Source organism: Sorghum bicolor, chromosome 6 (assembly GCF_000003195.3).
Source record: "Sorghum bicolor cultivar BTx623 chromosome 6, Sorghum_bicolor_NCBIv3, whole genome shotgun sequence".
NCBI lineage: Eukaryota > Viridiplantae > Streptophyta > Magnoliopsida > Poales > Poaceae > Sorghum > Sorghum bicolor.
The window spans coordinates 60,362,376-60,379,016 of record NC_012875.2 but is presented as its reverse complement, the minus strand read 5'-3'; the positions used below and the strand labels follow the sequence as shown (position 1 = coordinate 60,379,016).

The 16,641-nt window shown below is 44.6% G+C and overlaps 1 protein-coding gene across 1 annotated transcript; it reads left to right on the top strand.

The window, feature by feature from the left end:
- Positions 8,192 to 16,036, top strand: LOC8085890 (DNA mismatch repair protein MSH3). Its single transcript, XM_002448750.2, has 13 exons — positions 8,192 to 9,166; positions 9,825 to 10,019; positions 10,146 to 10,310; positions 10,534 to 10,632; positions 10,803 to 11,051; positions 11,217 to 11,468; positions 11,545 to 11,676; positions 11,788 to 12,048; positions 12,134 to 12,205; positions 13,464 to 13,613; positions 13,835 to 14,329; positions 14,783 to 15,151; positions 15,718 to 16,036. Exons 1-12 carry the CDS (start codon positions 8,225 to 8,227, stop codon positions 15,071 to 15,073), a joined length of 3,303 nt encoding a protein of 1,100 aa, XP_002448795.2. The 5' UTR covers positions 8,192 to 8,224; the 3' UTR covers positions 15,074 to 15,151; positions 15,718 to 16,036.

Sequence of the window (16,641 nt, the reverse complement as noted above, 5' to 3'; positions counted from 1 at the left end):
CATTTAGCAGCCTTTGTCTGTCGGCAGCCTTCGTCATTCAGTAATCTTTGTCAGTTGACAGCCTTCGTCATTTAGCAGCTTTCATCTGTCGGCAACCTTCGTCATTCAACAACCTTGATCAGTTGGTAGCCTTCATCGTTCAACAACCTTCATCATTTACTTCATTATTCAGTAACCTTTGCCAGTTATCAGCCTTCGTCATTCAACATTTTTCATCTGTCAGTAGCTTTCTAGTCAACGGTCTCTAACAACGATTAACTTTCAACATCTAATAAACCTTCGACCCCTATAATGCTAACACTTCTCTTACTTTTTGCAGGTTGTATCGTTCAAATTATTTGTTAGGTCTTATAAATGTTATTTGAGCTAACCTTCGTATTGAGCTAATACTCTTTACATTCAAATAGTACAAGTCATATCTACACCAATGCAGGTTCTTAAATGGCAGCCTTTGCTTTCCATCAGAAACTATGTTCCCCATTCGAGGGCATCATTCTTTCGTATGTAAAGCATAACTTTTGCTCAAGCTCAACCATCCTTTTGTGGGGCACATGATATATTTATCTCTTCAAATATTTTCACACCGATGTATTTGTTCTATCATCGGTATCACATACATATATTGCATACGTGTATTGCAAAGCATGGCCCAGGCCACCTGGAAGAAGTCCCAAAAATACATGGGCACCAGGACTATGCATCAAAATCCTGAAAGAAGTCCTGCACCTATACAGGCACCAGGTCATGAAGTTGAGGCTTTCGTGCTACCCTCACGTATCATATAAATGACTAACCATCTTTTGCAACAAGTGCCTTTCTGAGTATCGAAAGACTTGCAAGCAAGTCAATATTCGACAAAGCTTTTATGCCCAGCCTAAGTCCCTAAAAAATGCAGGAGATCAGCTTAGGTGCATTTTCACGCGACTTCTCTGGCCTTCGACACATGGCGTCAGCATCTACATCGCCATCGCCTTCTCCAAGACCTTCAAATGAGAGGCTTCGCCGCCATCTTCAGTGACTTCATCAACATCGTCTCCACCAAAACAACTTTTTCTAGGACTTCACCAAACAACTTTGTAGGAGGGCCTTCGCCATCGCCTTCGGTGACTTCACCAACCTCGCCTCCGCCAAACACCTATGCAGGAGAGTCTTCACCTACAGTCACGGCAAACTGGGATGGCTCACCTACGCTGATACATCGGCATAAGGGGGCTTCACCGACACCTTCATCGTCCACACCAATACCTACTCCACCAAGCACCTTTGCAGGAGAGTCTTCGATAAGAGGGGGCTTCACCATCATCCTCGCCCACTACAATGGTTCAAGAGCTTTCATCCACTCCTTCGACATCAGCATCGATGGCACCGCCGTCGTCGGTAGACCTTCTTTTATGGGCCTTCGCCTTACTCAGCATCTACATCAACGGACATCTACTTCCACTACTACGACTACATCGACCACACCTTCATCATGAGCTCTGACCAAGAGGGGCTAGGGGAGCATATCAGAGGACCAACAACTCTAGATATGAAGACTCTTTGTTCGGTGCTCACGAGAAGGCCTCGAGAACAAAGACTCCCTCACCAAAAAGGCTTGAGAGAAGACCTCCATGCCAAGGAGGCTTGAAGATGAAGACCTCCACACTGAGAAGGCCTTGAAGATGAAGACCTCCACACCGAGAAGGCTCGAAGGTAAAGAACTTTGTGCCAAAGAAAAATTCAGTGCCGAAGACCTTCGCATCAAGAAGATATTAGAGGAGAAGGCATTGAGGATGAAGGACTGTGTGCCAAGCAAAAGCCAATGAACCATGCCATAGAAGTGCATAAAGAAGGCAAAGCCCAAAGGTGAAGACATCTGCAAGAACAAGGCACTTAGGGGTAGATGTCTTAGGACTTAGAACTTGTATTGGTTAGAGTCGTGCATGTGCTCTTTTCTCCATGCCCTTTTTCCCATAGGGTTTTTGGGATGGAGTTTTTAGTGAGACGTGCATTTGTGGTTCGCAAATGGCGATCCTCGCATCCAAGATTTGAGTTGTATTGTGCCTCTTCTAGTGCTAGCATCTACTAGGTCATGTATTACTAGCCATAACCTAGTAGATGAGGGGCTAACTGTTGGGACATGTCATATTCAAATGGGCCAAGTCCCCTAGAAGAGGCCCAACTCGAGTCATTAGAGTGGCATGTAAAATCCACCACCATTGGGGGTCGCTTGTAAATTTATGCTTGTCTATATAATGCTATGATCATGAGGGAAATGGGGGTCTCTCTCCACTCTCCCAACTCTTCTCAACAAACCCTAGTGCCTCCTTTCACTCTCCTCTCCCAAACCTATTTGGGAACCACTTTCTCAACAAGGGTTGTCACCATTTACATGACAAAGCCAGCTACATGATTCGCGGTTAGTTTTAGGCTTTCTAGCTGTTTTGATAGATCTAAAAAGGGTAAAAAGAAAGTAGTTGAAACAATAGAAGGCAAAGTCTAAAATGGAAGCATCTCCTCTCATTCCACAAACAACAAAAAAAAGTGTCACCAATTTTGCAGCCAACCAACCAACATATGAAAAATGAAGTAAGAAACGTTTTTTTTCATTTTCCAAGTAAACTTTTTTCTTCGTAGCTGCGGCATGGACCGGTAATGGTAATGTTCGAGTCGTGGACTTCAGGGACACCGGAACCTCAACAACAACTCCTTCCAATCTGTAGATAACAAAAATATCCCTAATTTAGCAAGCCAACCAGCACATAGCTAGCACATAGAAGATTTCATATATGAGAGGAAGGGAGGATGAAGAAGAAAAAACTTTTTTTTACGAGTGGGAGCAAAGGCGGCAATGGCCGGAACTAAGAAAGAGGAGCAATGGAGGGAAAGATGGCTTCGTTTCTTGGCAGGAGAAGGCCTACTTGGCTGTGCGATACGAGGGGTGGATGGAAGATCATCGTCGATATGAGCGAGGGGCTGGAGGGAGGCGCTGATGGGTGGAGGGTGGTGAATCAGTATCTTGGGTTTTTTTGTACTGTGTCGCGTTGAGGAGTGGAGTGAAAATGACAAGTACTAGGTTCGGGCGTTCGGCCAATAGAGGTGGGAGAAAGGGCGGAGGGAAGTGTTTGTTCGATAAAAGCTTCATTAGTGGTACTTACGAGGTGGAGTGTGGGATTGGGATGCTGGTGCCGTTTAGTTTCTCATTTGAGGCAGAAAAATTTTTAGGTTTTAGCTTACCATTTTGCAGAATGAAACTAAGGGAGTGTTTAGTTCATCTTTTATCATAAAAATTCTAGGTTTTGATTTCATATTTTGCATAATGTAACTAAACACTATATAATTTTTTTGGCAACAAAATGGTTATTCTCCATTTTAGATTTTGGCCTCAAGAGGCAAAAAGAAGTCCAAAAGAGCCTCCAGAGGCCATATGAGAACAATAAAATTATATATTTTAGATGGAATTAAACACAATTCTAAAACTTTTGGCATTTTACATTTCATCATTCTAAAGTAATTCATATTTTGTATTTTGTATTTCATGGGGAACTGAAGATGCCCTAAACATCATCCAAAATTTTTGGCAAAATGGTTGTCATTTTGTATTATGAATTTTGGCCTATAGAGAAAAAAAAACAAAAGAACCTTCACTACCCCTATCTAACCCTGAAATTTTTGGTATTTTGGATGGAACTAAACGTAACTTTAAAAATTTTGGCATTTTACATTTCACCATTCCAAAGTAGTTAGCATTTTGCATTCCATAGAGAACTAAACAGAACGGTTTTCACGGTTCCACGGTCGTGCTTGCACCCATGCCCGTGCCAGAGACCACGTCGAGGAGGAGAAGAAGTCGCCTAGGAGTTCACTGTGGATGTCATCAGTGTCTGGTAAGTTCAGTGTCCTCCCTCTTCGACTCTCCCTTTATTCTTCCCCAGTTCCAGTGGGCTTAGAACAGAGTTCAGGGCAGGGGGCAGGCTGGGTAGGTGGTGGAGACGATGGCTGGACAGTTAGGGCCCTAGCGGCACTGGATCCAGATTGTAAACATGAAAAGTAAGAACTTAGCGGGTCCTTACTCTCCTTCATTAGTCGGACCAAGGTGGGGTGGGGGCGCCATTGTGGCAAAACCACCGATTTAAACTAATGAAATACTTACTCGCTCACCATCGAGCACTAAGGAAAGCAAAGGAATTTAAATATAGTTGTCTGTTAGGCCCACCATTCACGAGAACTCAAAAACCATCCACGTTTCACACAAGATCCATAAATGAGTAGATAAGTTATGGGAATGACACCACACAAGCCTAACATCTTGAGCTTGAGTTAGGCATAGCTAGGGATTGTCATGAACTTGACGTAACATGGCCTCCCAAAGATAGCATTGTAAGGACCCTCGAAGTCAACAACTTCAAAGGAGAGTGTCTCCTTGTGGTGGTGCACTTGGTCACCAAATGTGATAGAGAGGACAAACGTGCCGAGTGACATGACTCGGCACCCTGGGACAATCCCGTGAAATGGGGAGTGCGAGGGGCGCAACTTTTCTTAGGTCGATGTTGAGTTTCTCGAAGGCATCCTTGTAAAGGATGTTTATGATGCTACCTCCGTCCATTAGGACCCTCGTCATCCTTATGCCTTCCACCACTGCACCACTAGAGGGAAACAAGTCGCCTCAACGATATGGTCGGGGTGGTCATCTCGGTCGAAAGTGAATGGCCGCTCCAACCACCTCAGCTTGGTCGGGACTACGAGGGCGGCGGCGTACATCTCGCGATGCATTAGCTTTTGGCGGCGACGATCTTCATAAGCTTTCGGGTCTTCAAAGATCGATAAGCACAGTGCGTTGGACATTGGGGTAGCCATCCTGATCCTTGTTGTCACCACCTCGCTTATCCTTGTTCAAGGGTTTACCTTTCAGTGGCTCCTTACCATCTTGTCAGGCGATATGATGTTTGTACGTGCGGCAATCTTTGGCCAGATGCGTAACCGTGAAGCCATGGTTCTAGCATGGACTATTCATGATCTCATCAAACTTTGCTGCAGTTTCCACAACCTTGTTTTTGCTTGTTGCCACCATACTTCTCGGTATTGGCCACAAAGGCACTTATAGTCTCTCTTCCTAGATGAAGATTGATCTGCCTTGTCGGCAGGATGTGACTTTGTATTTGCTGTTGCTGGCATTGTTGGAGTCTTCGCCGTTGGCATGCTCGTGAGCAAGATCGAACATATCCCAAATGGTGATGTTCTTCTTTCGCTCGAGTCCTGAATGAGTGCCTCATTCTTTTACGTCTGCTATGAAAATATTGTCAATGCTAGAATCAGGGACCTCCTGAAGCTGATTCTTGCGCTAGGTGAAGTGCTTTATGTAGTCACGCAAACTTTTGTCAGCCTCGCGTATGCATCCTAGGAGATCCCAAGAGGTGCCAAGCTTAGTATAAACCCCTCAAAATGGTCGCAAAACTCGCGCTCGAGGTCGGCCCACCGCTTGATGGTGCCTTCCAAAGGTTGTTCAGCCAAGTTCTGGCCGAATCTATGAAGTAGATGGGGAGGTATGAGCCTGTTCGCTTGAGCTTATCTGACGAATCTGTCAGCCATTCAACGGTATCTTTCTTTCATAATAAATCAACAAATCATGGAGTCAGGGTCCTGTGCGGACACAACCTTGATGGCAAGGCGCGGTAGTTAACTAACCAGATCTTTGAATCTGTTTCGCCGTTGTATTTGTCAATGCTTGGCAACGTAATCTGTTAAAGTGTTAATGCTAAGCCATATGGTTTTGCTGATGGTAAAAAACAAAAAGTATCTAATTTAAAACAAAGTTCGAAAAATACAACTAATATAACAATGTAATCTTTTAATTCTATAAGCCAGTATTTGTTGTCCGTCGAAAGAACAAAGTTTCAAATCGGTGAACAAACACTAGTAACTTTTGGCATACAATGCAGACGCTTGCACCGGCGCTGCATGCATTTTTTTTCTTTTTTAGGCCACCGAACCGTGGAGGCTCAGAGGGCGCTTGAGTTTGTATCCGTAGCCAAGTTAAGCAGACCACGCTTCTACATGATTAAATATGCAAATGAACGGTTACAACCTAGATTAGCACAGAAAACTAATCTACTTCATTGTAGGTTTGAACGCTTGTATGAAAACAAATTAGGGGCGTTTAGTTCCCCTTTTTTCTCAAATTTTTTTGGATTTTGGTTCATCATTTTACAAAATGAACTGAACACCATGCAAAAATTTTGGTAAAAGATGGTTATTCTCCATTTTGGGGGGAAAAAAACCTAAAAAGAGCCTCAAAAGGCTCCCATGAGGGCAATAAATTATGTATTTTGGATGAAACGAAACAACGAAACATGATTATGAAAATTTTAGCATTTTGCATTTCATTAAGGCTGGACGAAAAACTCGAAGCTCGTTAGCTCGCTCGGCTCGTGGCTGACTCGACTCAGCTCGTTAGGATAAAAGCCGAACCGAGCCAAGATTTTAGCTCGTTAGCTATAATGAGCCAACTCGAGTCAGCTCGCGAGCCGCTCGCGAGCCAAACGAGCTACAATATTAAAGAAAAAATTATCATAACTTATATTAGTTTTGTATTACTTCATGTCTTACACTTTATAAATGGTTGATATGTTAGCTCATACGAATATTTTATTGGACTTAAGACTATTGAATATATTATTATTGTACTAGCAAAAATACCCATGCGTTGCAATGGGAGAAACAAAAAGCTATAAAATCTATATCTATATCACCTCCTAGGTTCCTCTCTTGAATCCCTTCAAATCTTTATTGAATCTTTCCATCACTTTTCTCCTATCAAATTTCTATGATTTGCCGATCTTAAATTTTCAAGTTAGTAATGGAAAATCTTCTTCTTTCCTTCTTAGCCCAACCAGCCCACCAGCTTCTTAACCCCGTCGGCCCAGTCATGCCCCTGGTCCATTCCCTTGTCCTCCTCGCCCTGGCCCAAGCAGGAGCCGAACTGCCGAAGGCCTGGCTAGCAGGTGGCCGCACCCACCTTCCTGAGCCCTCCCATATGCGGCCCAGTGCCACCCCTCCACAATTCTCCTCGGCCCAACTCTTCCTCCCCCCTCGCCAGGGCCAACGCGTGGCCCACCTGCGCGAGGCCCAGCAACCGTGTCCCCTCCCTGGAACCCTAGAGGCATATGCCTTCCTCTGCTCTTCCCAGACCCCGCCGCCATGCCCCTTCTTCTTTCTCTGCTCGCTTCTCCTCTACCGATAGCGAGGAGGTGCAGGCGCTCAGAGACGGTTTCCAGATCGGTGCCGTCGTCCACCACCAACCCATCTGCCTCCACCACGACCTGCAAGCACGCACACCGCGTCAGGACCGAGAAGTGGGGAGCAGTGCAGGCGTCGGCGACGTTCGTATCGTGGCGACACTATGGGGTCGGGTGGAACGGAATCGGGACTCGAAGAAGGGGTGTTGCCGACCTTTTGGAGGTCGGGCGGGACGACGGTGAGGGAGAAGATCTGGAGGCAAAGGACGTCGAGACCGTGCTCCGTATCGTACTCCACCGTGCTCCTCCTCCTCACGCTCGACGAAGCCATCGGCTGCGAGGGCGGACCACGAAGCGCCCGTGTGGACCTGCGCTGCCGCCCCGCTCGGCTGCGAGGGCGGGGCCATGCCGGACCACGAAGCGCCCGTGTGGACCTGCGCTGCCGCCCCACTGAGTGTTTTTTTTGAATCGCGTCCTGCCGAATCTACCCGTAGGGAAAGATGCGTGTCGGGGCGGGTAGAAGAATTTGGAGGGCAGACTGAAATTTTGGCTCTTTATAGATAGGTATAGATTATTACTATTTTTAAGCTTTAGATAAATAAAAATATTATATTTTATATTTTTTTATACCTGGCTCGCGAGCTTAACGAGCCAACTCGAGCTTTTAACGAGCCGAGCCGAGCCGAGCTGGCTCGTTATCCAGCCTTACATTTCATCACTCTAAAGTAATTAACATTTTGCATTTTAAATTGTACGGGAAACTAAACACCCCTTAGCTTCTTTTTTAAAACGTCAGTTCAGGCATCTTTGCGTTATACGTGCCCGAATGCCTGATCGTCTGGTGCCCCGGCAAAGCTGATGCTGATCGGCTCGTGGGACCCAGTTGGAAGCTAGAGCAATTGGGTCCTTCCGCCATCCTAATCCTAAACCCCTCAAAAACCCTCTCGTTGCTGTTGCCGCCGCACCCGGCACCCGCACGCCCCACATTTCCCGCGCCGACCGACCACGCCATGGGTAAGCCCAAGCAGCAAGTGCTTTCCCGCTTCTTCTCCCCGAAGCCCGGGCCCGCGCCCGCCGCCGCCGACCCGCCGCCGCCACCTCCCCCTCCCCCTAACCCGAAACCCTCCGCGGCGCATCCGCCCATCTCCACCGTCGCCTCCTTCTCCCCAGCCAAGCGCGCGCGCGCCCTCTCCCTCTCCCCAAAACCCCCCGCCGCCAAACGGCCCAATCCCACCCCTCCTCCTTCCCGTGACGCCGTCCGCCGCAGGCTCCTGGAGCCGCTCGACCCGCCGCCGCCTCGCTCCCTGAAACCTACTGCCCCCGGCGGCGGTGGCAAGGGCTACACCCCGCTGGAGCAGCAGGTGGTCGACCTCAAGGCCCGCCACCCCGACGTGCTCCTCATGGTCGAGGTGGGCTACCGCTTCCGCTTCTTCGGCGAGGACGCTGCCGTCGCCGCCGCGGTGCTCGGCATCGTCGCGCACCCGGACCGCAGCTTCCTCACCGCCAGCATCCCCACCTTCCGCCTCGGCTTCCACGTCCGCCGCCTCGTCGCCGCGGGCCACAAGGTCGGGGTCGTGCGCCAGACTGAGACCGCCGCCATCAAGGCCGCGGCCGGGGGCGCGGGAGGCGCCCCGTTTGCGCGGGGATTGTCCGCGGTGTACACGCGCGCCACGATAGAGGCCGCGGCAGGCGAGCTGGAGGGTGGCGGCGCCGCCACGCCCGAGGAGGGGAGCAGCTACCTCGTCTGCGTCGTGGATAAGGAGGTGGAGGCGGCGGGGAGGGAGGGGCTTCAAGTGAAGGTTGGGATGGTCGCGATCGAGGTGTCCACGGGTGAGGTCATCCACGGGGAGTTCCTGGACAGCGACTCCAGGAGCGGACTCGAAGCTGTGCTGCTTGGATTGGCGCCTGTGGAGGTCATCCTCGGGACACCACTCTCTTTTGCCACAGATAAGGTAAGGTACCTGACGAGAATTATCAGTTAGTTGATCTTGACCATTATGTGCTCATGTTCAAGTTGTAGCTTTCTTAGATGTTTTGTTTTTTCTATTCACATGATAGGTGTAGCTGATGTTTTATTGAGTATAATCGACCTTTACTCGCTTGTCATATGTTCTGTATGGTTCGTCTAGTTTGTGTGTCACTTACCTTTCATGGCTAATGCGCTTTTATTAATGGAAGTCTGTAGTTATAGCAAACTAATCATATTTTAGCTATAATCTTGTTGATTTATTAAATTAATTTCTAGCTTAATAGTTGTGATGTCATGCTATGGTTGCTTGCAAATTGGCAAGAACCACAAACAATTCACTGTAGTGTAGTTTAGTAGTATGTATAGCACACCTTTTCTTTTCTACTCTCACTGTTGCAATTTCCTTTCTGTTTACAATTGATGCCAAGTTCATGTCCAGTTGTCCGTCATGAAGTGTCATTGCCTTTTCTTCATTGCAGCCTAAACTCAAGAAATGTTTTCTTCTGATGGTGGATTTTAATGTGCTACTTACCCTACACCTTCTTCCTTTCCTTTTATGTATACTTTGCTTGAAGGTCTTGCCAATTGAGTACATATTTCTCTCCCAGATTCATCTAAATCGGCATGTACTTGTTGTGTAGATTATGAAGGCATATTTGGGACCCACCTCTAATGTGCGGGTTGAGCGTGTATCATGTGAATGTTTTGGCGAGGGTGGTGCTTTAGCTGAACTGATAACTTTATTTGAAAAGTCTTTGGACAATGCTTCTAGGGCTGAAGATGATAGAAAGCTGATACAAACAAATGATGACAACAACAATCTTCATGGGATTGAGGTACTATTAGCCTTTTAATTCTATTCTGAGTGGTGTTTTGGTGTATTCATTACCATCCTGCCTCAGTCACTAATTGTTCATCATGTAGTATATGATTTCTCATAACTACCATTTGTTCAAAACTAGGGTATCATGGCGATGCCAGAGCTAGTTGTTCAAGCATTAGCATTATCAGTTCGGTATCTCAAAGGTTTCGGCATGGAAAGGATAATATGCTTTGGTTCTTCATTCCGGCCATTTTCTGCTGGTACAGAATTTTCCTTATCAGCAAACGCTCTTCAACAACTTGAGGTAGAGTCTTTTGCAGCACTTTCAAAGTAAAATCTCCTGTTTGGATATTTATTAATATTTATTTCTCAGGTCTGTCCTTGGCCTCTAGCTTTGTGGATAGTTTTGTTGACAATAATTTCTTTCTCCCATACATACAGTCAAGAGGACACCTAGGGTTGTTTTTTTCGTGAATGGCTACTTCTCTTTTGTTCAATTTATGGAGTAACAACTAATGCGCTTTCAGGTGTTCAGAAACAACTCAGATGGTGCAACAGAAGGGTCTCTGTTCCAAACTATGAACAATACATGCACATCTTTTGGGTCTAGACTGTTTAGAAACTGGGTAAGGCTATCTATGCCTTCTCTGAAAATGTTTGCATGGTGTAACATGCAATTGAAACCTAACTGAATGTTATCAAAACATTGCAAAATATGAAATGTGACAACCCCAAAAGCTTTACATTTACCTCAACTGTTCTTTTTTAGTTCTTTGATAATATGATGTTCTTGCAGTTAACGCATCCCTTATGCGATAGACATCTGATTTGTGCTCGTCATGATGCGGTATCTGAGATTTTTGAATCAATGGGATCACAGCATTCAGTTAACAATCTTCAGGATGGAGGGGATAGATCCTGCACAGCTTCAGCACGTAGTGATTTGTGTACTGTCCTTTCGTCAGTTTTGGCATTGCTTGGAAGATCACTTGACATTCAAAGAGGAATAACAAGGGTTTTTCATTGCAAAGCCACAGCTAAAGAGGTGAAATGTGCATTCTTTCTTTTTGTTCTAGTCGATTGCAAACTGATTTTTTCGCCATTTTGTGTATCCTTGCTATATATCATTCTGGTCACTTGGTATTTATACTAACAGCTGACTGCTGTATTTCTCTTATTGGTGCCTCATTTCCTAATGTTTGCATTTCAGTTTGTTGGTGTTATCCAGTCTATCCTCACAGTTGGGAAGCAGCTGCAGAAGCTTGTTCTTGAAGATATTGGCACTGTCTCTTCTCAGCATAAACCTGTGCACTCCTCTTTACTGAGAAGGCTAATAAGTACAGCTTCGTCACCCACTGTACTTAATAGTGCTGTGAAACTTCTGTCTTGTCTTAACAAAGATGCAGCTGATCAAGGAGATATGCTGAACCTATTCATTGCATCTGTGGATCAGTTCCCAGAGGCAAATCCTTCCCTCAAAACGAAATGAACTTGTTTTGTTTACCTGTTCTGAGGCTTGACACTCGCATGTTTTATAGGTTACAGAAGGTCATGTAAATGTAAAAATGGCTGATCATAAACTTGATTTATTGATCGTGGAGTACCGAAAGCAACTTGGTATGCGCAACTTGGAGTTTAAAACCGTAGCTGGAACCACCCATTTGATCGAAGTTAAGTGGCCTGAGCTCAGCTTCAAATATTGTTAACTGCATTCTCAACTAGCAAAAAGTTTATATTTATCTTTTGTTATAATATTAATACTATCTTTTGTGTGCCTGCAGCTACCAGTAGATAGAAGGGTACCATCAAATTGGATAAAGATAAATAGCACAAAAAAGGCCATCAGATACCATACCCCTGAAATACTGAAGAACCTAGACAATCTATTACTGGCTAAGGAGGAGCTAGCTGTTATATGCAGGTCTATGTGGCATAAATTCCTCACAGATTTTGGCGAGTACTATGCACAGTTTCAAGCAGTTGTTGAATCTCTTGCAGCTCTGGACTGCCTCTACTCATTTGCAGTTCTTGCAAAGCAGAATGTAATGAAAATTCCTCTCTCCTTACGTCTGACTTGTTCTTATGTGAAATTGTTCGCCAATGGCCAACCTTTGTTCCATCTTGCAGAATTATATACGGCCTATTTTTGTCCATGATAATGAACCAAGTCAGATTCACATCAAAGATGGACGCCATCCGGTCAGTTGTAGTTGTAGCTCACTTCCATGCCATTTCTAAACATCAGTAACAGGACTATCTAATTTGATCAGCAAATCACAAGCAGTATAATGTACTTTTAAACTTTCTTGTGGGTTCTGGGGCACTGCACTGCCAAATTTTTAGTCGTGTATGTAGTGGCACTGCACTGCTAAATTTTTATGCGTCAAACAGAGGAACCTTGAAATTTGAGAGTTCCTTTCTGAAAAGATAGAGTAGTTATGCATACTTGAGTACTGCATCATACTTTAAAATACTTTAAGACTTGTATTGTACCTTTGGTTGAGTAACCAACAAGATGGAACATATTTATGTACTGTGTAAACCTTGACACTATTTGAGATTATTGCTGACAGATTCTACACTTTATGTCCGTTGTTAAACTGGGCCCTTCTCTATTACAATGTTCTTTACTATCAAGAGATTAAAGAGGAGTTACTATGATACTGCTATCTATCTAGGATCATGCGTCAAGACATTGTTCTAAAAATGGGTCAGCTAAGTCTTATACTAGGGTGTGCAAGCATGAATTTCCCCTTCCTATCATTGCATTACTTGTCTGGTTAGGCCATATATTACTGCTAGGTGGGTGGCAATGAAAAACATCTATAGAAATGTACTTCCATATCTTTAAATCCAACTGTTTGTCTGGTAGGACATGGCATCTTTTTCTTTCCTTTTTCCAGTTCAACACCATATATGGGCCTGTCTGGCACATCTCTTTTTTTTCGCGATCGGGCCGGTACCCGTTTTTCATTAAGAGGAAAGCAAAAAGAGGTGCAAAACCCGACGACGAAAACGGGTGAAGGCGAGCGGCCTTAACACCAACAAGAGAGACCTATACTACTGGGTTCACAACCAAAGATTACAAAATAGCAAGTTGTTGCGACCTAAGCGGCTAAGCGCCAAGAGCGCCACCAGCGGAGCGAACCCCGCCTCAGCCCAATCAGCGCCTTCTCTGAAGACCGTATCCACAACGGCGCTGGCCACGGACACCGGACGCCCGAACACCCTGGCACATCTCCAGCTCTGAGATTATTACAGGATTTTAGTTTATAGGATAAAACAATGTTTTTTAAGCATAGCATGTGTTTAATCCAAATAACAACAAAATTGCTCAACCAAATGCCTTCATATGCCCAAAGCTCCAGCGAGCAATTCTTGGAGCTGGAGCTGTGCCAAACATGCCCTATGTTAGGTGCATTGACAATGATGGTGACAGTTTGCTGTTGGGGTTTAGGTTCTGGAGTCTTTGCTGGGAAACAATTTTGTTCCAAATGACACAGAGCTTCACACAGATGGTGAGTACTGCCAGATTGTCACAGGACCAAACATGGGAGGAAAGAGTTGCTACATTCGCCAAGTTGCACTAATTACCATGATGGCCCAGGTATGAAAATCTCATGACATCCTTTATGGGAGCACATTGTGAATGTATTACATGATGACCTTTTTTTTTGATAAAATGATGACATTGTTGTTGAACTTTAGTTCAAAAAGTATTACTAGGGCCTTCTCCTACTGTCTCCTAAAAAAGGAGTTATTTCTTTTAGCTGACGAACTTCATCATGATTAGATGATTCCTGAAAAACATCTTCATGTTTTTTGTAGGTTGGTTCCTTTGTACCAGCTTCATCAGCTATGTTGCATGTTGTTGATGGAATTTATACCCGAATGGGTGCATCTGACAGTATTCAACAAGGAACAAGTACCTTCCATGAAGAGATGAATGAAGCTTCAAACATATTGCGTAACTGCTCAGCTCGATCCCTAGTTATCATTGATGAGCTTGGTCGAGGCACAAGCACACACGATGGCGTTGCTATTGCTTACGCTACTTTACACTATCTTCTCAAAGAGAAAAAATGCATTGTCATTTTTGTCACTCATTATCCAAAGATCCTTGATATTCAGAGAGAATTTGAAGGTTCTGTTGGGGCATATCATGTTTCGTATCTAGCCACAATGAAGCTTTTGGAAGTTACTGATAAACCGGTGGAAACTAGCCCAGAGGCAAATAATCTTGGAGAAATTATTTTCTTGTACAAACTTGTTGCTGGAGCTTCAGATAGAAGCTTTGGTCTTAATGTTGCCCTGCTTGCACAGGTTCGTTATGCTTATTTGTTAGGTTTCATGTTTTGCTGTTTTCATCTAGTTAGGGACTAAATTTTCATCGTCATGGTGTTATTGGTACCTATATTGGTGTGTCTAACTATCCAAATTATTAATGCATGTGTTCTGATTATCAGTCTTGCAAGTGCTGAATTCTGATAATCGTGACTATTATAAAAATATTATAGACATGGTTAATTTTGTCGTTTCTGCTTCATTGGAGTGCTCTATGCAGTATTGTAGCAAATGGGTTCTGGGTTGATTGTTCCAGTAGTTTGGATGAACCCTCTAATTTATACAATAGTATTTATACACCAGCTGCTATTTGAAGTGTGTCCTTTTCACATAATGTTTTGCATGTTGAGGCCCTGTTGAAGTTAGACAGTAGTAATGATCTCCACTGTTATGCCTTGGTTACTAAGGTTGATCACTTGATCCTTCTTGCAGCTTCCGTCTAGATGTATAAAGAGGGCATCAGTCATGGCAGCCAAACTACAAGAAGAGTTAAGTGCGCGTGAGGAAAATAAGCTTCGGAGGACAACGGATGCACCAACCGTGGACGGACCATCTGAAAGTTCTGCAGAAGTTGGTTTGCTTTGTTCACAGCCTTACCAACAATTGGCAGAAACATGTCGCAAGATACTACTGAACATCACGTTGGCTCAAAGCAATAATGATGTAGTGGACACACTTCCATCTTTGAAGAATGCACAGGAAATTGCACGGAAGATGATATAAGGCTCAAGGCTGTCATATGAAGCAGTGGCCCATTTGACAATTGACATATTCTTCATCAGTGTGAAGGCAACTTATCAGGTAACTATCTCCCCCATTCTGTTTACACAGTTCTCGTGAAGCTAGCATCCAATCAGGGCTCCCTAAACTTGCACACTCGTGACTCACAGCTTTCTAAAGTGACATTGTACTTCCTGAGCTTCGTAAAACTTTCAGCCTTCACCATACTGCTGTTTAGCTAAACTTGCCAGCATGGCATAGTCAACTAGGTAGCACCTGGCATCACCACCACCACAATTTTGTTCCCTCCTTTTCTTCCCCTCCTTTGTATTTACACTTATTTCGTTGGCACATGAAGCTTTTTTATGCCACCATGGTTTGGCTGGTCATTGTCTGCTCCCAACAAGTCTGGTAGTTTACTAGGGAAAAGGGCCAGTCGTGCAAGCTATGCCGCTCTGTTAGGGTGTTGAAAAGTTGAAAAGCAGAGTTTTAGGGGTTATATGGGACACATCACACAACAGTGCAGTGCAACAATTGCAGTTCTAGACTTCTTTTGAGGGAAACACTTACGTTTATGGCTTAGTATACAGCACTTGATGTACATTTGGCACAACATTTTCTCCAGAGCTAACATTCTGAGGATGCAGGTAGCAGGTACCTTCTTTCCTACAGAGGATCCAGAATGGTGGGAAGCATTTTGCTGGAGCCGTTTCTGTAACCCATGCTCTGCCAGGATAGCGTGCTTAAGCATTTTGGCTACAACTCAAAGCAGTGCTTGTGCGTAGTTGGGGTTCTGATCTTTGCTGGCACCTTAGGGGGTGATAGGCGAAGAACCTCGAGCCTGTACTGTAGCAGCCATAAGCTTAACCTCTGGATATATACTGTATATTCCGTTCCTGTATTTATCTAGAACTTGTTTCGGCGGTGAAATGCAGAGAAAAGATGCGTTTCCTTTTTTATGTCTCATACAATACCTGTTTTCTTTGGCATCCTTGAATGTTTGTGCGGTACTCCTATACACGTAGGAAATTTTCCTGGTTTGAGCTAGCAGCCTAGCTCGTTGAGAATCAGAGTTGGAAAATGCGAGTTCTCGTTTGAGCTAGGTAGCAGCCTAGCTGCTACTCTTGCAGCCACAGCCCTGCTGCTGCTGCTGCTGGTTTCCAGCAGCAGGTTTCCTTTGTTGGTTGAACAGTAGCTACCGGAAGGGGGTACCGCAGCTGCAGCCCTGTGCCTGCTGCTGCTGGTTTTCTTTGGCTCTGTTTAGATTGGAGATGAAATTTTTTTTGGTGTCATATTGGATGTGTCGGAAAGATGTCGGGAGGGTTTTTAGAAACTAATAAAAAAACAAATTACATAGCTCGTCAGAAACTGCAAGACAAATCTATTAAGCATAATTAATCTATCATTAGCACATGTGGGTTACTGTATCACTTAAGGCTAATCATAGAGTAACTAATTAGTTTATTTTTTTATGTACATTTAATGTTCAATGCATGTGTCCAAAGATTCGATGGGATGAATGAAAAAAATTTAGGTGGGAAACTAAACAGGGCCTGATTGAACAGTAAGAG

Excerpts from the sequence above, each read along its gene's own strand:
- LOC8085890 (XM_002448750.2), top strand. The coding sequence starts at position 8,225 with ATGGGTAAGCCCAAGCAGCAAGTGCTTTCCCGCTTCTTCTCCCCGAAG. Across the intron at positions 10,020-10,145 it reads ACAATCTTCATGGGATTGAG|GGTATCATGGCGATGCCAGA; the intron begins GTACTATTAGCC and ends GTTCAAAACTAG. Across the intron at positions 12,049-12,133 it reads CAGTTCTTGCAAAGCAGAAT|AATTATATACGGCCTATTTT; the intron begins GTAATGAAAATT and ends TCCATCTTGCAG.